At 37.3% G+C, this 23,714-nt stretch overlaps 2 protein-coding genes and 2 pseudogenes across 6 annotated transcripts; 2 read left to right on the top strand and 2 right to left on the bottom strand.

The window, feature by feature from the left end:
• Nucleotides 1-4,745: 4,745 nt before the first annotated feature.
• Nucleotides 4,746-13,404, bottom strand: LOC103926638 (E3 SUMO-protein ligase SIZ1). Of its 5 annotated transcripts, XR_007251212.1 has the most exons (19): nucleotides 13,026-13,403; nucleotides 12,815-12,917; nucleotides 12,342-12,422; nucleotides 11,794-11,836; nucleotides 11,436-11,526; nucleotides 11,006-11,168; nucleotides 10,682-10,812; nucleotides 10,240-10,308; nucleotides 10,047-10,134; nucleotides 9,856-9,931; nucleotides 9,197-9,276; nucleotides 8,716-8,823; nucleotides 8,126-8,287; nucleotides 7,213-7,317; nucleotides 7,048-7,128; nucleotides 6,081-6,957; nucleotides 5,744-5,913; nucleotides 4,868-5,357; nucleotides 4,746-4,789 (listed from the first exon to the last, which is right to left on the bottom strand). XR_007251212.1 is itself a non-coding variant. In XM_048565467.1 (18 exons), the coding sequence occupies exons 2-17, from the start codon at nucleotides 12,836-12,838 to the stop codon at nucleotides 5,768-5,770; spliced, it is 2,325 nt and encodes a 774-aa protein (XP_048421424.1). In that variant the 5' UTR covers nucleotides 12,839-12,917; nucleotides 13,004-13,403; the 3' UTR covers nucleotides 4,746-5,357; nucleotides 5,744-5,767. The 5 variants fall into 5 exon arrangements, 4 of the variants coding, with proteins under 4 accessions (XP_048421424.1, XP_048421423.1, XP_009333727.2 ...); XM_048565467.1 differs by having other exon boundaries at nucleotides 4,746-5,357; nucleotides 13,004-13,403; XM_048565466.1 differs by having other exon boundaries at nucleotides 4,746-5,357.
• A 1,264-nt stretch (nucleotides 13,405-14,668) lies between these two features.
• LOC103926660 lies at nucleotides 14,669-16,145 on the bottom strand (annotated as a pseudogene).
• Nucleotides 16,146-17,101: 956 nt separating this feature from the next.
• On the top strand, nucleotides 17,102-19,212 carry LOC125468778 (annotated as a pseudogene).
• Nucleotides 18,277-21,339, top strand: LOC103926639 (disease resistance protein RPS4). Its single transcript, XM_048565548.1, has 3 exons — nucleotides 18,277-19,789; nucleotides 19,906-20,469; nucleotides 20,549-21,339. Exons 1-3 carry the CDS (start codon nucleotides 19,385-19,387, stop codon nucleotides 21,188-21,190), a joined length of 1,611 nt encoding a protein of 536 aa, XP_048421505.1. The 5' UTR covers nucleotides 18,277-19,384; the 3' UTR covers nucleotides 21,191-21,339.
• The last annotated feature ends 2,375 nt before the right edge of the window (nucleotides 21,340-23,714 follow it).

The following is a 23,714-nucleotide window of genomic DNA, read 5'->3' as shown; positions in this document are numbered from 1 at the left end:
ACATTCTTTAGTAAGAGTTGCCTTAACCTCTAGTTATGAATCTATAAATGAGAATAAAAAGTTCATCATAGATTCATAATATAAAATATTTCTTATAACTTCGTTTTTTCCCCTCAAACTTCACTAAGCCACCACTTGTATTTGTTAGCATTGTTTTACCTTGATTGGTTTATTTATTTTTTTACATATTAAAATATCAACTAAAAGTCAATTAAAGTACTAATTAAAATTATGGTAAATTCAACTCACATACCTTTTAATTATTATATATATTTATCATTTGGAAGAGTAGGAACAATATATGGTCAATATGTTCTCTACACCTTCTGTATGCATCACAATTTATTTCCCCCACAAAACTTTAGAGGGGCTTGACAAATGCCCCAGTGAGCTTTAACTGCCTTTGTCAATAAGTGTGCGAAAATCATTTTACTACAATAATCCAACGAAACACAATGTTTGTAGAGTAATATATATGAATGAGTGTGCGAAAATTATTTTACTACAATAATCCAATGAAACACAATGTTTGTAGACAGTGACGGATCTAGAATTTTAAACTCGGAGGATCCCAATAATAAAGGTCAAAAAATTTATAGACAAAAATAACGTCGAAAAGTTAAATATAATACATTTCATTCAAAAATCATGTGCAAAACAACATTACAAGCTATAAAATCCTAATTAAAGCGTCCACGACGAGGTTTCATAGTCTGAAAATGTTCCATGATAGCTTCATTACCAATACATGAAAAAACATCTTTCTCAATGTAAACAACTAAGTTGTCATTCAACCATTGATCTCCTATTTTGTTGCGAAGTGGACTCTTAATGATATTCATAACGGAAAATATCATCTCCACTGAAGCAGTTGCAACTGGTAAAACCAAAGTCAACTGAACAACCAAATATACATATGCAAATGTTTGATGCAACCCTTTCTCCATCATTTTCTTAGCAAGCTCATTAATCCCCCGCAATTGAGAAAAATCATTATCAAAACGCACAAAATGGGAACTCATACTTTGTAGGCCTACAAGGTCCCATTTGCAAATATGCTCTTCGGACCTCATCTTGAATATTAGAAGGATAGTCTTTCATTCGAATTCTTTTTCCCGGGTCTCTCTCAAGATTATTAAAATCAATGTCACACTCATTTTGTCTTGAGCTTGAACTATCCGAACAAGTAGATGGTGCTATTGGCTTGGCTTGAAAAATCTTTCCATATTTCTTATTTCTAAACTACACATTTAACCAAAAACACAAAACATATACCAATCAACCAATAAACAAAAATTTCATCTAAATTTCAATGATAAAATGAGTATACAAACATAAAACATATCAACAATCATATCACTAATAGACTAAAAATCTCCATCAATATCTAATATAATTTAATTGAGATTAGATTAGAATACCAAAAAGTTTACTTGAATTTTGAACCAAATAGTGGTGGCTTGGAGAATTGAAACAAGTGGAAGTATGATATTAGAGTAATGTAATTATAATATGGGATTGGGTGGGATTAGAAATTTAGGGTTTTGGAATTGGGTGAATATAAGAAAGAGGGGGGGATTAGCGGGGCAAAACAGAGGAATAGGGAAAGGACTCTTGGGAAAGATGGCCCGTGTGGGGCTAGGCCTTAAAAAAGAGAGTATGGAATCATGGACAAACGGCACCGTTTATCTCAGGCTTAAAAAAATATAAAATATAAAAAATAAACAAATTAAACAAATTGGCCAAAACACTGCGTTTTGGACCAATTTTTTAAAAGGCCTGTTTGTTTTCTTTCTTCTCCCCCGCGGCCCCGCTGTCTTCGTCTTCGTTGCAAGCTGCAACCTTCAAGCTGGAGCCTACAGTACAGACCTCGTGTTTAAATTTCTAGTAGCATTTTAGAATCGCCGAGGGGTCCTGGGACCTCCCAGGTCCCTCTGTAGATCCGTCTCTGTTTGTAGAGTAATATGAAGTACTCTTGGAATAATTAGCTCAAAGTATTTGACGTTGTTCATGAAATTAGTCCTCTATTAACATCTTTCATGGGAGATGCATGGCGTAGTTGGTTTCCACAAAAACAAAAGAATGCATGCACGAAGATTGCGTGGATATTGTTCTTTTACCTGTTACATGGTATCTAAGTTAGGCTGCATGGTATAATCTTACTTCCCTCACGAATAATGCACTTATAATTGGTTCTTCATAATTCATGCCTATAAATAAGTGCTTTCGAAGGAGAGGCGTGCATGCATACAAGAACTACTTACAAAACAAACACACAAATGGCTATTGCGTTGAGTAAGAAGGCATGTTTTGTGCTAGTGGCCATGGTGGTTCTTGTCGTGACCTTTCCAGGCTTTCCTCCAACTGCCTTTGGCGACCAAAAGAAAATTGAAATGCCCAAATCCAATTCTACTCATGCCAATATTGATGCCTAATGTAACGCCACTACTGATGCCAAATGTGATGCCAGTGTCGACGACAACAGATCAGCGCCAAATTAATGTGACGCCAACGTCTACGACAAATTTGATGCCAAGACAGATGCCAACGATGGCAATGGGGTGGTTATAACAAGTACTTGTAACAATGAGAAGGGCAGAAATAGTGAGGAATTGATCATGTCAAGGAAGATGAACAAGCTAAACTCAAAGATAATCAAAAGGAAAAGTAGGAAAGTCGACGATCAATGGGTGTAGAGGCTCCCCATGCATTTTTTTTGTGGCCCCTTGCCAGCTCGGCTGTGTTTGCGTACCCATTAACCTTTTTCCCTTTGGCATCTGCAGCGATGTTGCTAAGCTCTATCTCTGTATCATTCACTATATTACTTCGTGAAAAAATCCATGTATTAATCTGCATGCATGCATGCATTGCCACCAATCATAATTAATCTATAGCTACCGGTCCGATGGATGGTTAATGTAAAATGAAATAATGTTAATCGTGAATATATACATACATGTATACGTTCCTGTTGGCTGTATTATGTTCTGTTGTTGTCTAGTATACATATTCTATTCGGAGCTATGAAGTTCAGTTTGGTTTTCTTGTGACGTTTTGCTTGCAGCTGGGAGAGTTGGCCAAAACTGAAATTGTTGTGCTACTTAGGATCAAAGTATACCTTAAAACCATGTACTAATTAAGGTGTCCAAAGGAAAGGTGAACTTTGGGTGTCCATTGAAATACTCCATAAGAACTACTTGTGGGACAATAGACCTAAAAGATACCCAGGTTGCCCTATTTCTGTATCTCCAATTCTTGTGCATCAACATGCTGATAGTAAATTACTAATTATACCTAGCGCTTAATTTTGGGCATTAGCATGTCTCTGATTGTATTTGGTTAGATTCGTCTCTTTCTTTGTACTAGACAAGAGTTTTAACTTGACTCTCTTAGGAACCTTTCTCTTTAATTTAATTTCCTCTTACAAAAACTAGCTAGCGATTAATCTAGTAGCTTTTTTTTTTAAATATCGAAAGAGCTTACAAGTATGAATCCCCTAACCCCTTCCCCATCTATAAAGAAAGGAAAAATAAGTGGTATTAAATTAGGGTTTTGAACTTTTGGTCTCGACAACCGGTGAAGGGGAGGAAATTTGTTGCGTGGGATAGTGGGACATTGTTTTGCTTGTAGTGGATGTGCATGTATTAATAGTAATGCTAGGAAGATTCAAAGGTTATGTATATCTTTTTATAGTTACAGTAAATTTCTCGTGGATTTTGGGAGACATTCGTGTTGGAATTAAGTACTAATGCAAATATATAAATCCTAGCTAAATTTAGCCTTGTAGCTAGCTACATGTACAAAAACACTCATACAAATTTAGTTCAAGTGCATCAACACGTAACATGTAAGACACTACGGGAGAAGTTTTGAAGTGTGACAGTCACGTTCTCCAAATTCGCAGCTATAAATTAAAGTCGATCATGATTTTATAGAATAGTAATAAGAGTCTTATATTCTTTATATCATGAAGCATAGCACACTGAGTTTCAATAAGTTCATGTGGGTGGTGCTAATTGTGATGACTTTGTTGGCTCCAATGGGGAGCCTTGCTATCTGTCATCACGATGAGAAAACACTCGAAACAGCCGTAGCAACAGATCCGGCCGCCACCGCAGAATTGAAGATGCTGCAGGAATGTGGAGTGGTGAACAAGAACAATGGCTGCCAGGGTTCTGCATGCACTTATACCAGCAACCCTTGCTGCTCTGGCTGCCATTGCCTTCTCATTGGTATTGTCGTCGGCGTCTGCTATGGCGGCTGCTGCCAAGATTAATTAGTTATTAGTTGGATTATTGCATATGGATCGTAGTCTCATATATAGCAACCTTAAATAAAGTCGACCCGTGCAATAAGCAATTCTGCAAGCCATTATCTCCTTCTCTCTTCTCTAGACGGCCACCTTCTCTCTATTCTCTCTCCCAATAATTAAGCTTACAACCTAATATTAGTTAATGATGTTTTTTGCTTCTCAGAATTGTATATAAACACACAAGCATCTACATCATAATGCTTAGAGATGAGATTTCAGACCGAAGGAGTGGAGTGTTTTAAGTGTTTCGATCTGGTTTACCAGTAGACAAAGAGATCGAGAATATAAACCCGAAGATGCATTCAAAAGTCGATCATCATTGAGAGGGTGACCGGACGTGCACCCGTTTCATGTGTCACCGATGATGGGCAGTGAACTGCATCTGCGATGGGTGTTATTTGGCGGCGGGATGACATACTTTGTGCCTCAACAGTTCCCAAATCCCTGCTGTTTTGTTTCCCAAATATTGATAATTACCTGTATACAAACTTTGATTTACTCATAATCCTAATACAAAATTCAAACTCACAAATTGTTACCGAATATAATTCGAACCCAGATTGCAGAAACATCATAGTCTGCAGACTGCAGAATTCCATATCTTTCAAACACTTGCACTAATCCATGGACGTTCTAGCATACTTCACTCTTGGCAACCGTTTCTTCTTCCCGTCTCTCCGCTTGCAGAGGGAAAAGGTTGGGCAAACATTTAAACCGAAAATTCGCAATTTTACTGAAGTCCAGCTACCATCGTCGCTAATGCAACGGTTCCTCACTGCTACTCTCATGAGGAACAAGCATTGCTTACATTACAGCTAAAAACCTAAAAGATAGAACCCTTTTCTATTTACAGAGGCATCTCAGCATGGTAAAACAACTAAAGGTTTTAATCCTTGTTGGTCTAGTCCGCTGACACAAAAAGAGCACCGTTGCATATGTTACTACGGTGAAACTTCCGCTATGTCCAATTGTCAAAAATATCTGCATAGAGATTGATTCTTTGGCAACTTCAACAAAATCACCAAGTTGAAAGTATACAAGTTACCTGAAAAGACAAAAATTAAAACTGTCAGAGAATGCAATTAGCTCCAGGGTTGCTAAGACAAGCATGCTCACACGCGCTCGCGCACACACACATGCAATTCAGCCGACTTCTACTTTGTGATGCATCTCTAGGTAATTAAGACATTGACCTGCCAAAATCAACATTATTGATACTTGAATCCATCACACCAACAGCGAGGTTTTAAATTTACGGCTCAGCACAAAACAAACTGGTTTAAAAACAACTTTGCATTGCAAAGGCATGGCTGAAACCTTGAATTTACAAACATGAAGGGGTTTGCTTATCCTATATAAATAAATGAAAAACAAATACGAGAACATTCAGAATCAACAATCTAAGCAGACTATGAAAACTGAGTTGTGTACCTCTGCAAGCACCAACTTTTTCTATTAAGAGTTGGATTCTACTGGTAGATAAACTCGTTGTCTCAAAGTCCTCGGCTGACGAGGAAAGGAGAAGGGTCCATCTGAAAATCTCCGTGACTTTACTTTGTTAGACCTAACCTCATCAGTTCTATCCTTAATTAAAGGAGTAGCTGCAAAGGATTCATATACGAAACATCAGCCTCAAACAAACATCAAAACGGGCAATGTTTATTTGAAGCATTATTACAATCACACATAATATAAATATTACCCACATTTCACCATTAAGTAAAATCTTGTTCAAACAATAACAAAGTTTAATAGACAAAAATTTTACCTTCATCTGATTCACATTCATTACTCAGTTGTACTTCATTTGTGGATGCATGTCCAGCGCAGGAATTGGGAACACTTTCATCGACCCTGCCAAGTCGAAGAGAGATCCAGTCGTCCCCACTAATGCCGTTTGATTCAGGAGGAGGATGTCCAGAATCGGACTGTTCCAACAAAGGCGAGGGCTGAGTTGGAAGAAAATTTTGCAGTGAGGGGTCCTCACTAGCAAGGGGCAAGGTGTTTTCAATCAAGTCCAATCCAGCATCGGCATGGAACATAGAAGAGTTCATAACTTGGGTGCTCGAATTTAGATCCTCTGGAACCAATGTGTTATCAATGAAAGAACCAGAGACATTACCGAAGAATTGGAACCCAGAATCTGTTCCACTTACTGGCAATGGATTGTACGGGGTTCCAGAAGAAACAAAGTTGGCATCTTCTTCTTCGGAGTCACTAAGAATGATGATGTCAGTATTCCTAGCTTCAGCAGAATCACCATTCATATTTGAAAACGTTGGATCAGAATTATATGGTACAGAATTGATTTCATTGTCCTCATTTACAGAGAAATCCATGTGCCCGCTGCAGTCACTACTGCTCATTGTTATTACATTGTGACTGCAGCCCTCATATACTTTCTCTAATGGGCCATGCTGATGCCCACGAACTTCAGTAACCCCATTATACATAACTCTATGATCTTCGTTTAAACCAGATTCCAGCTTCAACTTCCTCGAGGGTTCTAAATGACTATCACCGCATGGAGATCCATCTGGCAAATGCCACTGCGCAAGATCACCAAACTCACCTTTGGTCTTTGCACTCCAAGAACCATCTGGCTTTACGTTGATCTCTGTTATGTCTTCTCCACAATTTCGCATCTGTCCACCAGATAAACAATGAAAAATGTCTTTGATTCCACAAGATTCAGAGACACTACATAAAATAAGATTAATCCTTACAGAAATTACCATAGCTGTAATGCGATTGAAATAACGGTCAATGATGACATCCTCTACAGAGTAGTTCTTCAGGCATACAGGACATTGCCACTGCAACCATAACACATCATTTACATATTTGTAGATTTTGTAAAAAATAAAAATAAAAATTTATAAGCTTATTGTATCACTTGCCTTCCTAGAGCGTTGGTTTAGCTCCACAAAAGTTTCAAGATCAAAGCAACCCATGTGGGCACAAGGTTTGAATCTGCCAGCTACCTTCATTCGACTACCACTCATCTGACGGTTACATGTAAACATTATGTCATAGACAGCATTAATTATGAGCTCTACACTACAAACAAGGCTTATATACACCGACTTTACTGATATTTTCAAAAATCAACTTAATTGCTATAAATAAGCCATAACAAAATGACCAAAGATGACATATCAGACTGCAAATTGCAGCTCATTGTCTGTGATCCGCTGCTTGTGGCTAAGGACTGTGAGCTGTACATTTTTCCTTGGGATCGACCAGCCTGTTGACTGCTCAATCGGCCAAGGCCGGTTTTGTGGTCTTATAATTAAGTGGTCAGCAGGAAGGCAAGCATAGTCAGTATGGATCCTTGTCAGTATGGATCTAACGACAGATAGTCTTACAAAACCAGTATGAAGAAAGGGTGGTACAATCTATGCTGAGAAACAATGGGTCTATGGGCGTGATAAAGGGATGACCACCAGGACATCCCTAGGACTTAACGGTTTCAGTGGACCGCACTCCTAAGATAGACACAAGGAAACCCGACCTAATGCCTCTAATACAGACTACTCTCCTAACATTTCTGAAGTTTTAAATAAAGATATAAGCCTTAGTTTGCCTCTAAGGTGTATATTATAAAAAATAAAAATAAAAATACCAAAAAGCTCAATATTTATGGGCAGCCTCAAGATGCAAAGCTTCATCCTAGCATTCTAATAATCCAAACATTGCAAAACTTGATCGAAAACTACCACTCAAGTATGACTAGAAACAAGTAAAATAACATTAACATGGGCATGCAGTTAAAGGGTGTGAAAATATCAAAAGAAAACAACCATCACTTACAGGGCAGCGGAGATTTACTGATATTGAGTCTGAAATTACTTCCAGGTCACTATCACTATCTTCAGCTGCAACAGCAGGCCCACCGCCAATGCAACGACGAACTCGTGCTAGTGCATCTTCAAAAAGCTCACCATCTTCTTCTTTAGGAATCAAGTGGCGAACCTTGATAAAAAGTTGAATAAAGCAGAAAAGCAGCTGGTGAGATGACATGCTATCCAGATATGTTTAGCTTCCCTTCAACATCTTGAGGTATTTCTCAGAATTTAATGCAGTGAACTAGAATGATATTCTCAAAATTTTCAGATTTATTTCATGGATCAACAATGTTTCCTTGATTCTACGATGGTCCAATAAAAGATATCTGCGTATTCATGCTTATGGGAAGTTCTCATGTACATACTGAATTTTCTGTTTGGTGTCCTTAGAATCTAGTGCCAAGGACAGCAGATTACAGATATATAATTGCATCCATCCACGAGTACCATCCACATAACTTATTGAGTGAGCTAACCAGCTCTACTCACCAGCGTATATTCCATAACTTAGTTCTTCTCTTTCAAAAACACTTTAAATAAAGAATCTGGATGTACCTGCTGAACTGTTCGTCGCTGTACAAGTCTGACACCAAAACAGAAAGCACGATTATCACATGCTGATAGTGAAATCTTATTGATTCCCTCCCAAATGCATAATTTGATCTGACATGAAAGTAAAAAGTAAATCAAATTAAACCGAAGCACATTTTCTTAAAGCGCATGGATCTAATTATATAAAAGAAAAGTTTAATACTAAAATGTTTATAATATGAAAACTATAAAACAACCACCAGAAATGGCCACAAATGAAGTGCACAACAATTCAAGATGCATAAACCAAATAATTCTAGTACTTTGCAGCAAAAAGGAAAATGCAATGCATGGTGCTCCAAAAATACATGTATACTTAATGGAATGACGAATGAGTCTTAATCTCTATCAAGAATGAGCAATGCAAGGATTACAAGTGAAATGCCTTGAATTATGAGATTGACAATCATTATAAACATATAAAACTCAGAAGTGAAATACTCACTAACGCTCCATCATCACGACCATTGGCACCTAACAATTGATGTGCAGGTCTATTAACTGTCCTAACATTAATACCTGCAAATAGGGAACAAATTGAAATGTAAGTTGAAATTCAGGAAGCATTTACCTTCACAAAAATAAACTGGAAAAACAATAGTAGACCTGTAGTACAAAAACTTTAATTCATGGGTCATCCAAGGTGGCCTAATATCGTACAAACTCAGTAAACAGCAATAGTTTTTTTTTTTTTGGCCACATGAGTAGATGATAACTAGCCTAACTACTTATATGTATTTCACGTATACAGTTTTAGACATTTTGTGGATGCAGAACGTCAAATTTGTTATATCAAGAACAAACAATAGAGGTCACAACCATTGCAAGGCAAGCTTCATGTGGATTTTTAAAGGGTAATTTCGTTTTATCAATCTCAAAAGTCGGCCAATCGAGCCGACATACCGAATAATACAGTTTCTTAGGCACATCTCTTAAGGAAAGAGGGACAGGAGAAAAGACAGGTAAGGGGAAGAGAGAGAGAGAGGACAGAGAAATGCAGATTGCATGGTCACATTTCATTTTATTTTTTATAGAAAAAACTGTCCAGGTAAAATTTAAGCATGATCAATTGGTGGAATGGAAAAGGATGACCAAATTGCGTACCATTGACCTGTAAATCTGCATACTGTGGCCATTGCATCCTAAATGAAACACTATCATTAAGAAGTATACACCAAGCCTGTATAAAAAAAATACTTATAAATAACTAATTCTCAAAGTAAATCTTCAATAAATGACCACAACTGGTCAATAAATATAACCATCACTTATTGCATAACCAAAATGAAACAAACCTGAACATCATATTCATTATCCTTTAGTATATCACTATTGGCTCTAGAAAGTAGAAATGTCTTCTCTACTCTCTGAGTAGGATTTGTACTGAAAACATTGATGAACATGTTAAGACAAAATACAACAGAAGGGATTACGAGAGAGAGAGAGAGAGAGAGAGAGAGAGAGAGAGAGAGAGAGAGAGAGACTTACCCATCTATTGGAATATTTGAAGTAACTAGTTTCACCGGAGATAGTAGATCTACCAGAGTCACCCAAAAACTGAACAGATGCAAATATATCTAGGACTCATTGGAGGGGAAATAAAATTAAAGCAAAATAGGATGAGCTAACCCAAAAAAATCGATAAATAAAAAACACCTTTATCGCATTGAACCTAAGTTCCGGCATAAGTCAATAAAATTGAATAAGTGGTAGAGTTCATATTCAGTAACCTTCCTAACATAGTAAATAAGGAACTTAAGACATTTTAACACAAGTAACCTGTTTCAACCATCAATCATGTCTTTGAAAACCAATCATAAAGATTACCTTTCACGTGGCAAAACCAAATATCATTTTGCCAATTGTAACTATAGTTCATTTCAGATTTAAGACTCAATTAAGTTAAAATTGAAAAATGCACGATACTTACGGATCTGCTCGTTTGAGACGACACAATTCACAGTAGAAAAGAGGCCGAACTGGTACATTGCAATCCCCTGTTTTCTCTGTGATAATAACACAACCAATATGTTGCTGCACTTGACAACTTGGGTCCACACACTGCAGATAACATATACCGGAATTAGGTATGGTCCAATACTTCCAATTTGTTCTAAAAACCAATGAATTGAATATGAAATGGATGCTGGAATGCTCCTGACATTCATGCAAACCTGAAGAAATATCCAGCCAATACCGCATAAACTAAAAAGGATTTATATGAAGTTATGAACTAAAGCAAATGCTACCAAACCTGTATCGTTGACCCAGTAGGCAATGCACTTCCACAGGGGCAGTGAATCTTCACATCTGGATCATTAAAAATTTTAACTTCCTTTTTAGGTTTTACACTGCAGGTGTCTGAACCACTCTGTTCCTTTGAAGCAGAATCAACTGACGGTGCATTCGGCAATTTTCTGGGACAAGACAAGTAATATAACAATCAAAAGGTCATTAGATAGAGAGGAGAATGATTATAAAGATTTCCAAACACACAGAAAAATGATACAAGGAAATACAAAAGAAGGGGCGTCAAATCACAGATTTTCTTTTTGTAATCAGTAGTCGCAACACACATTTCATAGAATAAAGGATAAGCCCAAAAAAATGCACAACTTAAAAAGAGGAAAAGTAAAACCTTAAACGGAAAAAACATATACAAAAACACTAAAGTAAAGTAGCACCTGTAAGCTTCACCAATCAGTTCTGCTATTCCTTTCTTCTCAATGAATTTTTTCTTTGATGGATGGAGTGCATTGGATGCTGCTAAGAACCCTGTAAAAGAAGATTAATCTAATTTGATCAATTATCAAGAACTAGGTCAGCGGATAAATATTTCAGAGTAAAATTTCTAGATACCCTGGATGTACTAGACGCCTAACCAAAACCCGCCATAAGTGACATTAGGATGCAATACTGCTTGGGTTGTACTTGTAGTCATAGTCGACTATTGCATTTTTTAAAGAGGGGCAATGACTATTGTATTTTTCAGACAGATTCTGAACTAATTGTAGGTACGACAAAGTTGTATGAAGAACTTACTTTGTTGATCTGAAACTTCTGCTAAGATTCTATCAATCAGATCCTGCACAGAAAAGTCAATGATTCTCAACATGCTGTTAAGCATGGATGCAAACATAAAGAATTAAATTGGGCTGCCTAAACTTCTAATAACAATGAATGATTAAGTGGTTCAAAGATGTCTGATTGGAAGCTACAAGCGAAAACTAAGAAAATGTAAAACCGTACGTCGATGCAAGACTGGCAAAATATGATAAATAAACAAAATGATTGAGACAGCACGTGTGTAAAGAACTCAAAGAAACTATTATCAGTCATTTGGATTTTGTAAGTGAAAGATCACTACAAAGATCGCATGCTTAGAAGTAAGCATAAATGGGCATCTACTGAATGCATACGAAGCCTCAGTAGACAATAACTCCCTTCGAAGTGCACTCACACAGGTGAGTAAATTCATGAGCAGATAAGGATATAATGAAGAAAGAAGCTAAGAGCCACCAATTTTCAGCGACAAGAAACATCTAAGAACTATAGGCAAATGCAGACCAATCTTATATCAAATAACATACCTGTTTCCGCCCTTGCTTTGACGTACCCAGCTGAGTCAGAACATTCTTAAGGTCTGTGACTCGAAAGGATGCCAATTTTCTCTGGAGGTCAAACATATATCAGAGAGGGAGGGAAAACAACATACACTCGCACATAAATGCATGTGAACTTTTGACTACGGACCACATATCAATACAAGAAACTAATGACTGAATCAAGTAATTTGATTTGACTCTACAGAACGGAAAGCATGAGACTTTGATCCCTGCCCTCTCTCTCTCTCCCCACACCCCACACCCCACCCCTCCTCACTCCCTCTCCGTCCCTCCCTGAACCCTCTCTCTCTCTCTCGATTATACAGAACAGCAAACATGACACTTTGATCCTCTCTCTCTCCCCTCTCAAATGCCAATTCAGAATGCAATTATAATGCCACATTGCATCAACAAACCACAAAATTTGAATTAAACCACTATAAATCAAACCATTTTACCTTGCACTCAGCCACCACATCCATTTCTCTTTGCCCACCAAACACCAATCACTGAAACAATTTCAGCTCCCAATTCGCAAATTCCACCGAAATCGAGCCCAACCTGAACCCGAAAACAATAAAAAATCTCAAACCAAAAATCAAAATTCCAACAAAATCAAAACCCAATTTTAATTCGTTCAAATCGACCTAGCCGAGAGTGTCAATTTACCCCAACAGGTTTCACTCAGCAGCTCAGTCCTGCTGCCATCACTCTGCCCTCCTCCTTTCAGAAAAATAAAAATAAAAACTCAGACTCGATCGACCGTTACGCGGCCGATTTGAATAGTTTACGAAATCGGTTTTGGGACTCCGCGTCGAATCCGGGTTGGGATTGGGTGATTCGACGCAGACTCTCTGATTGGACGGGTGGGGACTTGAAGGTACACGACGAAACACAGTCGCTTGATGTTGTTGGAAGTGGTTTATATACGCAGCGATCTCTCGTCTTCCCTTTGTCTCACATGAGCTCAGCAGCTATGGAGTTTGGGCCATACGACTGGCGGCTTCTCTTTGACCTGCTTTCACTTGGTCAGTCTGATGTGGATCATAGATTTTGTTACCCTCGTTTTTCTATGGACTAAGATTTTGTTATAAATTGTTTTCTTATTAGAAATTGTTGGTATTAGATTTTGGTTTTCATTGTTGGTATTAGATTTTGGTTTTCATTATATTAGATTTGGGGTGGACGACTGATAGTTGTTGATTGGTACGAAATTTAAATGAATTTTGCACGAATTGTAACTAAATTTTAGATATTTAAAAAGTCGTTGCAAAGAAGCGCGCATATTTTTATTAACTTATAGTCGTTGATTGGTACAAATATTTAATAAATTTATAAATAATTGATACAAAGAGGCAGACATACTACTCTAGACTCATAGTTGTTGTTTGGTATGCAATTTTAATAAAATTTGGCATGAAAGGTAACAAATCTCCAAATATTTACAAAAAAGCATGTATAGTCGTTAAATGGTATGAATCTTCAACACCAGAAATGGTAATAAATCTCAAAATGTTCAAATAATAATAACATAAAGGTCTTTTACATTACAAATACCCGTTGATTGGTCTGAATCTTTAATAAATCTTGCACAAATAGTAACAAATCTCAAAAGTTTTAAATAGTACGCACATAGTATTGTGGTCAACAAAACTAATCCACATATATTTCTCAACTTTTCCCTAATTAGCAAAAAAGAAAAAATTCTCAACTTTTTCCTAATTATAGAACAAAATATGTCGGAATTTGTGGTTTCATCCAAGCAATATTATGGAAACAGAAATCGAACACAAACGCTTAAAAAGTGTATGGATAAATACCTTTTACTCGCTTAAACAAACGACAAACTCTTGAGAATGTGTAATTGAATTTCTTAATACAACACATATAAAACATCATTTGAGTGAAAATAAATAAATATATATATATACACACACACACACATGACAAGATCAAGGTTACTCAACCGTAATTCTGATTATATTAGAACTATTATAAGATGTACATACGTTGTCGTAAGAATTAACGGATAATGATCAGGAGACCATCTATTTAGACCATATTTTGCAAACCATATAGCGGGGTTGTTATTAACGTTCTTATTTCCTATTGGTAATACATCATATGATTTACAAATTTAATCTAAAAAATTGATCTACCTCGCATTATCTAAAACTAATGAGAGATGAAGCACTACGAATAAAACTTGGTCAAATGCGAAAAAATTAAGTTGCCAGAACCAAAAAACTATAAAACTAAAATAAAAAGGACCTTAAGCACAACCTAATGTTCTCTCGCATGGCATCACATGATCAAGGAGATGGTTTTTTTCTCTTTTTCTTGGCAGTTTTGACGATCCCGTCAGAAATCTCTCTTTTTCGGTTATTAGTAGCGTTTCTGATGTTTTTTGTTAGTTTTGTTGCCGCTGTTGTGGTTGTTAGCAGCGTTGTTGGTGTTGCCACCCATGCTTGCTGGACTCTTGCTTTTAACTTCTACAGCATCCTTCACAATAAACTTCAACCTCCACTAGGTAGAATGAGTCTGCAAGAATATAGTATAAGAACTTGGAAGTATGAACAAACGAGAAGTTAGACGACGATCAATTATGAAAATCGTTACCTGAGCTTCGATGTCAAGGTCCACCCTCATCGACGATCAATTACTTTTCGCAGTAATCTCCAACGCCTTGCGAAGATCCTCAGGCGACAATCTGATGATCAATTACCTGAGCTTCTCTTCAGTTGACATTTTTCTGAAACGATGTTCTCAAAATAAGATATGGCTGCTGGCACTCTTTCCCTCCACACACGCACAATGAGATGACCGAAGGACGCAGATAGAAGGTTAGTTTAACGGACCTCATTACTTAAATCTCTAGCCATTTTGGCACGAGTAGCCGGCTTCTGCCTCCTCCTCTTCTAGCCTTTTTTCCTGGAAGTATGTTGCTCTGGAGTTACAAATTATCAAGAAATTAACCAAGATGCTAAGATATTGTCAGTACCAAACCAACAAAACCGAACCCCAAATCATTATGTTGGGATATACCTCCTCCGTAACTTTAGGCAGAAACTGGAGACACTTCTCCTCAGATTTTGCCATCAAAGTTTTGGCCATAACATGAACATTGCTTCTGTCATCATTATACGTAATCGCGTTTTTAAAAACCAACCTCACATCAGCAATGAGGAATGAGGAAACCAACAAAAGCCTGTTAGAAGTTGGTGGATACTATCTTTAATAACAAAGTTATAACGTAAAGAACAACAAAGCCTTCTCCAACTAAGTGGAGGCGGCTGTATGAATCATAAAACACCACTGCACTCGATTTTGCTCCAAGTCTTCCGTTAGCTCCAAGCACACCAACAAAATCATAACATGCAGGCAACTATCCTACTTACTGTTATTGTCTTAAAGAGTTACAGGCGTATCAGAGAAGTAAATTTATAAACAGCTAAATATGCATTGTCATTGGATGAACCTCCCCCCGCCCTTCGTTTTCTTCACGTTGCATTCGACCCACAACAAAAGAAGTCAAATACCACAAAATCAATGCATGCAGTGCATGATTTCCAAGCGGAGGAGTTTCAAAATCTGACCTTTATCCTACGGATCACTTATGATGGCCCAGATTGCTGGGCCAAAAACACGATCGGTAGAAATATACATAAAAATGAATGGTAATTCCTGAAAAATTCATTTGGTAAAAATATACGTAAAAATGCATAAACTCTTTCCGCGAGTTACCATGCCAAACATAACAACACCGTATTCAGGCCTCATACTTGTCATGTCACCGGGAAATACATAGTTTCAGTTGGAAAACAAATTTTTTTCTTTCAACTGAACCGAAATTGGATCAACAATAAAAGCATCATAGACATCTTCACATGATAACACAAATTAGTTCTTATCACAAATAAACCTCACGATCAACCCACACGGGACGCCAATTAAGTCAAATTCGGGTGGACTGAGCCTTTGAAACTACAATTCCTTTTGAAAGGGGTGAGCTATAAAAACATAGTCATAACTAATATATGTCCTCAACAACTTGTAAAATTGCGTAATGTGTCACGTGAGGAGAAATATTTCTTTCTATGGATTAGATCGAAAATCATTATTTTATTTAATAGAAAAATAAGTTATTTATATCTTTACTTAACGAGTGAACATGCCTCAGTTGGTTAGTGAAGAAACCAGTGTTTCTATATTTACATAATTAAATTGAGGAAATTCACGACGCTAAAGGAAAGAAGAAACATGAATAATATCAACTACTCTCCTCAGTTGATTTGATCCCTTATCTTCAAGAATCGGATCACAGATTTTAATGTGAAATTCACCCTTGTTTCGATTCCACATGTGCTAATGTACACATTGGAATTTGGAAATTAGAAAGTAAAAAATCATAATAAATTTGAGACGAAAGATGATGCCATTCACATACTCTTTTTACTTCTCGCAAATTTCTTAATTTTTGACCATTGAATATAATAAATTGAACAACGGATATATTAAGATAAAAATAGTAACCCTGGAGAACTTATGGGCTCAAAAACTGAAAGTAGCCAAGTTGGACATGGGTGTGAGTTATGACCCATCAGAGCCAAGTAAATGGTGGAAATAGTACCCGCGCGTTATTCACACCGTAGCGACACCGTCGACTTCAGAATTGCCGCCACACTGAAACGATCAGAGAGTTTGACTTTCTTTTCTTGAAAGCCAGCTGCACCAATTGATTATCGATGGACACCAGCAGCTCCGCCCATGGAACCGCCGCCTCTTCATCTTCCTTTCGGCGTGCAAACCGCTGGATGTACGAGGTGTTCTTGAGCTATAGAGGGGACGACACCCGCACTACCTTCACAGACCACCTCTCCATTGCGTTACGCAATGCCGGAATCAACACGTTTATAGACTACCAGCTCAGAAGGGGGGAAAATATACAGAGCGAACTTGACCGACAAATCGAAGGGTCGAGGATCGCCGTCGTGTCTTCTTCAAGAGGTACGCGGAGTCTCAGTGGTGCTTGAGGGAGCTGGCCAAGATCATGAGGTGCCGAGAAGATCAAGAGGGGAAGATTGTTTATCCAATTTTCTACGACGTCGACCCTTCTCAAGTGAGGAAACAGAGTGGTGGTTTTGGGGAAGCATTTCGGAAGCATCAAAGGGATGGAAATCCAAACGAGGTCAACCAGTGGAGAAAGGATCTTAAGGCTTCTGCAGATTTGGGTGGCCGGAATCTTAAAATCACAGCGGACGGGTATAATTTCTTCGTTACTTCCTTCAATAATTTCTCCTTTTTATGTTTTTTTTTTTTTTATTATTTTATTTTTACATCTGACTGTGCATCTTTAATTCCTTTTTACAAAATTTAATTCGAACTATGACAAAATTAAGGAATTAGAATTTGATTTTATACGCAATTAAGGAAAAAAAATGGAGCATTGTTGCCAAAAATTTGTGGCTGAATTAGATTTATGGCTCGTTTAGAAGTGTTTTTAAAATGTCTGAAAGTGTTTTCCGAAAAAATATTTTTGGGTTCCAGGAAGTGCTTTCTGAAAGAGTTGTATGCTTCTTCTAGGAACTATTTCAAGTGTTTTTTTCAAGATTCACTTGTGTATTTTCTAAGGATTGGTATATATGAAATAGAAAAAATGTGGAGCATTGGCTTTTTCACGCCTGACTTGGTGAGATTTTGATGCTCAACTTCACTCACCTTATAATTCAAGGTTAGAAATTTGGTCAAGTTTAGCTTACTTAATCACATGGATCAATCTAATTTACTCAAATCTTCTTTGCTCTAAAAATATTTGGTCACGATGAATGAGGAATTTAGTTCATATGAATCTTGCAGTTGCATGATGAATCTTATTTTTGTACAATTTTGAATTTCAACGTTCAAGCATGAATGATTGTTTATAGAGAAAATTATTGGGGACATCAGAGAACTACTGAAAACAGACTTAAAACAGGCCAAGTGCTCAGTTGGAATGGCTTTTTGTGTGCAAGAATTCAGTACTGAATACTTGGATTTTGGAGGCTCGCTTGATGTTCAAATTATTGGAATTTGGGGTATGGGCGGTATAGGCAAAACAACACTTGCGAGAGCCATTTGTAGTGAATATCATCGTTGTTTTAGTGGTCTATGTTGCCTTGAAGAGGTGAGGAGTAAAAAGAAAAATATGGTTGTTCTTGCAGAACAACTTCTTCGAGATATTTTGAAACGGCCTGACATTAATGTAAGCAGTGTTGTTGAAGGAACCAAAGAGATAGAAAAAAGACTTGGAAGCATGAAGGTGCTTGTCATGGTTGATGACATAGATGATGCAGACCAATTAGATGAATTGGCTATAAAACATGAATCGTTTGGTCCAGGGAGTAGAATTATTATAACAACAAGAGATGAACAAGTGTTAAATATACATAAGGTGGATAAAAGATATAAGGCATAAGAAATGACTGATGAAGAAGCTCTTGACCTCCTTAGTTGGCATGCCTTTGGAAGTCATTGTCCCGATAATGAATATATTGAACTCGCAAGAGATGTTGTTGATTATTGTGGAGGGTTGCCACTGGCTCTTAAAGTTGTAGGTCGTTTGTTGGCTACGAAAAAGAGTAAAAGCATATGGGAAAGTACATTGGATAAGTTGAGAAACATTTCATATGGAACTATTCATGAAACGCTTAAAATAAGCTATGATGGTTTAAGTGACGATCATGTGAAGGGTGTGTTCCTTGACATATCTTTTTTCTTTATTGGATGGCATAGAGCTACTGTCATGGCAATATTGGATAGTTGCAGTGGCTTTTCTGTAGAATCAGAAATCAACACTCTCGAAGATCGATGCTTCTAGATATTGATAGAGGATTTTTTAGGATGCATGATTTGATTCGAGACATGGGAAGGGAAATTGTGCCGGTAGAATATGCTATGGAACCTGGAAAGCGTAGTCGATTGTGGCATCATGAAGATGTAACAAGCGTGCTAAGTAATGACTCTGTAAGTACATCACAATCAGAAATGTTATGTTGAATGCATATAAAGAGAAGTATATGCAAATCCCACATCTAATGCATTTTATTTCCTACATAGTTATGTTATATGAACAATCCTTTTCTTACTTAACTTGCACTTACATCTCAAAACAGGGAACGGAAGCAATTAGAGGACTAACTTTGGATTTGCCAGAATATTCTAACGAGCATAGCTTCCATACAGATGCATTTAAGAAGATGTGGCGTCTGAAATTTCTCCTACCCAAATATGTAAAGCTGACTGGAAGCTACAAACATTTTTCCAAGGAGTTAAGATTGTTGTCTTGGCATGGATTTCCTCTTGAAGCCATACCCGCAGATTTTGATCTACGAAACCTAGTTTATCTTAACCTGAGCTACAGCAAGATCGTACGATTTTGGGAGGATTCCGACCTGGTACGATATAATTATCAATCCTTTCCACAACTTCATTTTGTAGAAATCAACATCAATCATGCATTCTCTCTTTTATTTATTTGGATTTTGTTTTTTGTTTTCTCTTTTTGTAACAGTTACCCAAGAAGTTGAAGTTTCTTATTCTTAATCATTCCCATAACCTGACTGAATTACCAGACTTTTCAAAACTCCCACATCTCCATCGATTGATCCTCAAAGGCTGCAAGGGTTTGTGTGCGGGTTACCATTCGTTAACACAACTGAAGATGCTTGCTTATTTAGATCTTAGTGACTGCAATATAACGGATGATGCAGTTCTTGAAAATCTTGGGGCTCTATCTTCTCTAACCATTCTGGTTCTAGATGGGAATGGTTTTAATGGGCTACCCATCCTCAGTGGCCTTTCTCAGCTTCAGTTGTTACTTTTAAATCGTTGCATAAACCTTCAGGCAGTCCCAGATTTGCCGACAAGTTTGCACACGCTTAGAGCGAATTACTGCACTGCACTGGAAATAATGCCTGACTTTTCAGAGATGTCGAAAATGACGGAATTGCAACTGAAAGACTGCCGCAAACTCAAAGATATTCCACACTTGGATAACTCGTTAGGGTACGTGCAAAACATTCATATGGAAGGGTGCACCAACCTCACTCTTCCTTTTAAGGAGAGCATCCAAAAGGTAACCTACCTCTCTCTCTCTCTCTCTCTCTCTCTCTCTCTCATTGTTGCTTAAAGAAATCTTGCTGCACATGGTATAGAAATGGAACGGGGGTGGATTTGGCGGACTTTTTCTCTCCGGAAATGAAATTCCTTACTGGTTAGCCGCTGTCACAACTGAAGATGAAATTGTCAAATATGAAGTGCCGCAAAGTATTGATGGTAAAATAGGAGCATTGGTGGTGTGCATTGTTTATTCTTCGGACGACTCCCAGTGTGTTGGGTCTCTATGCATTGATGTTGCTAATCATACCCAGCGAACTCAGTTTTCCATCTGTCCAATGGATGCCACCGTAATTGCTTCAGGTGAAGATTATCTTTGGCTGGGAAATCTTTCAAACAAAAAGCTGAAACTGAAAGGCGGCGACACTGTTCTTGTGCATGCAGAATTTTTTGGAACAGAGGATGATCATCATTTCAAGGTAAAGAAAACAGGAGTTGATATTGTAGACTTTGAACCTCTTCTAGAAGTGTATAAGATTGACTATATGCGTGTAGCGTATGAGAATGATGATACAGGCAGGTCCGTCGATTGGAATCATGCCCACAAGAATGACGACACTGATCATGAGGCAGGGTTAAGCCATCACTCACCTGATGAGGACCAACCTTGCAAAAATGGAGGTTTTGTTTGCCTTGTTTTGGTAATGCTAACATATGGCAGGGTATTTGGACATAAGTGACTTTTCAGTTTTGTTATTGTGCTGTTTTATTGGCAACGCACATTTTCTTGAATACACCCTGCTTATGGTCTGATATGAAATGACTATTTATGTTCGCTAACTGTAGAACAAAACCCTAATCAGTAAAGCCATAAACACGTTCATCCTGACCGATTTCACTTTGTTTAGTAAGGGTTTTCAATTTTGGTTAATCTGTGTCGATTCATCGTTGATTATGAGTGCTTCTTACTCAAATTAGACAGAGTTTCTGGAGTGTTTGTTTTGATTCAATGCCTCACCGAATCGCTTGAGCTTAAATTCTGCATATGGTAGCAATTCAGTCAAGCTTTTTGTATAGCTTGAATGAACTGAAGTATCTCTTTATCCATGCTGCAAATCATTTCTGCTGCGTTGTTCAGCGTACTTTAATTGTTATTTGATTAGTACAGTGTTGTTCAGCATACGGTGAATCTTGTAAAAACACTCCCTCTAACCCCCACATGGATGAAGAAAATATTGCTGAGAAATATGAGAAAATTGCTCACCATCCTTGTGCGTTTTGGTGATGGATTGTTAAAATTGGTAGTTTTTAACCATCGGAAACAAGAAAAATCTTTCCCTTTTGTGCATCTGAATTTTTTTTGAAGAACAAATTTTTATTGCAAAGAAACAATAAAAATACAAAAGGGCACAAGAAGTCCGCAAAGGCACAAACAAAACAAGATAAATAGCACCATCACCAAGTTATTTAAAAAATATAAAAACAACACAAAACTAACTAATAGCCATATTTCAGTTACGTCAAATTTCTGAAGAAAAAAAAAGACAAATTTCTAAATTCTGTAGTAACCCAAGCCCAAAGAGATGACCATAACCGAACATAATCCCACATATCCTCCCTTCTACATCTTTTGTTGTCCTAAAAAATATGCTTGTTTCTTTCCATCCAAATGACCCAAAAAAGTAGCTAAAACTATACATCACCATAAGACCTTGATTTTCTTCTCCTTTCCTGATAATTTATGTTCCTCTACAATAAGAGAATAACAATGCCTGGGTAAAACCCAACTGATACCGAACTTCTTAAACAAATTCAACTAGAGGTTTAAAGCCATCGAACAGTGAAGAAACAAATGGTCAATAGACTCTGAACTTTTCTTGCATAAAATGCACCAATCAGGTTGTAGACATGAGCTAGGTCGCCATTTTTTGGAGCATGTCACAAGTGTTAATTTTCCTATCAGCACAGCTTTTGAGAAGATAATCGCAATAAGATTTAACAGAGAAGCTTCCTGAAGAACCAAGTATCCAATTTCTTTTCGACTTTTTCACAGCTTTTGAGGGGTGAATGCAAACCCGATCCAAACTTGTCAAGAAAGATGACAATTCGTCTAATTCCACATCACGCAAGTTCCTTCAAAGCCCAAAGTCCCAATTCAAAGGATTTTCAGCAAAACTAGCCACACTAAAAATACTCTTGTTATGAAATCTGGATAAGTTGAACAATCTAGGAAATGAGACTTGTAAAGATCTTTCGCCCAGCCAAATGTCTTCCCAAAATCTAATTCGATCTCCTTTACCAGGAACAAAATTGCAGCACTCCAGAAAAGAACTATACCCTTGGGAAATATCCTTCCAAGGACTTCTACTTGTTCCAAACTGAACTATTTTGGAATCCCAACCATTGTCATTAAGACCATACTTGCTTCTAATCACTTTATGCCAGATGGAATCACTTTCAACTGGAAAACACCATAACCATTTAGCTAACAAAGCTTTGTTTCTTACCAATAGATTTCTAATACCTAAACCCTCATTGTCTTTCGGTTTTGAAACTGTCTCCCAATTAATGAGGTGATCTTTCTTATCTTGACCAACACCAACCCATAAGAATTTCCGCATTAAGCTTTTTCCAAATTCCTGACTACTTCTTTAGGAATCTTAAACAAAGATAGAAAATAAATTGGTAAAAGAAAGGCACACTTCCAGCTCTGCAATCTCTTTTTGACTTTTTCTACAATTGGGTTCTGGAAAGAGAGTTCTAGGATTACCTCCTAAAGGAAGACCCAAGTACTTGACAGGCCAAGAGCCCACTTTGCATCCCCACAAACCAACCAAACTCTCTAATTTTTCTTCATCCGCATTAATAGCCATTAAAGAGCATTTGCCCTTATTCAACTTCAATCCAGAGATAGAACAAAAAGAATCAATTTCCAACCTTACTCACTGCCAAATAGAAAAAAGATTGTGACATTGGAAGTAATCTACTGAGGATGTCTATTGCAATATTAAACAATAAAGGCAAAAGAGAATCGCCTTGTCTAAATCCTCTTGACGCTCCAAACTTACCCCTTGGTCAACCATTTATTATGATGGAAAAGTTGGTAGATTTCAAATAGCCCAATATCCATTTTCTCCACCTATCACCAAACCCTTTTCTTTCCAACACATTAACTAAGAAATCCCAATCATTGTGATCATAAGCTTTTTCAAAATCAATTTTGGACACAAGACCTTCATTCTTTTTCACCCTTGTTTCCTCAAC

The sequence above is a fragment of a genome, unplaced genomic scaffold (assembly GCF_019419815.1).
Source record: "Pyrus x bretschneideri cultivar Hongxiangsu unplaced genomic scaffold, Pyrus_bretschneideri_v1 Contig4, whole genome shotgun sequence".
NCBI classification, from domain to species: Eukaryota; Viridiplantae; Streptophyta; class Magnoliopsida; order Rosales; family Rosaceae; genus Pyrus; species Pyrus x bretschneideri.
Note: the sequence above shows the minus strand (reverse complement) of the source record. Positions and strands in the feature narration are given on the sequence as shown.

Bases quoted from the DNA above. Each gene is read 5' to 3' on its own strand.
- LOC103926639 (XM_048565548.1), top strand. From the start codon at position 19,385: ATGTTGAATGCATATAAAGAGAAGTATATGCAAATCCCACATCTAATG. The intron at 19,790-19,905 runs GTACGATATAAT...TTTTTGTAACAG, and splicing joins TTTGGGAGGATTCCGACCTG to TTACCCAAGAAGTTGAAGTT. The intron at 20,470-20,548 runs GTAACCTACCTC...CACATGGTATAG, and splicing joins TTAAGGAGAGCATCCAAAAG to AAATGGAACGGGGGTGGATT.
- LOC103926638 (XM_048565468.1), bottom strand. From the start codon at position 12,838: ATGGATGTGGTGGCTGAGTGCAAG. The intron at 11,169-11,435 runs GTGCTACTTTAC...GTCTTGTCCCAG, and splicing joins CTGATTGGTGAAGCTTACAG to AAAATTGCCGAATGCACCGT. The intron at 9,932-10,046 runs GTTTGTTTCATT...TTTTTTATACAG, and splicing joins ATAATGAATATGATGTTCAG to GCTTGGTGTATACTTCTTAA.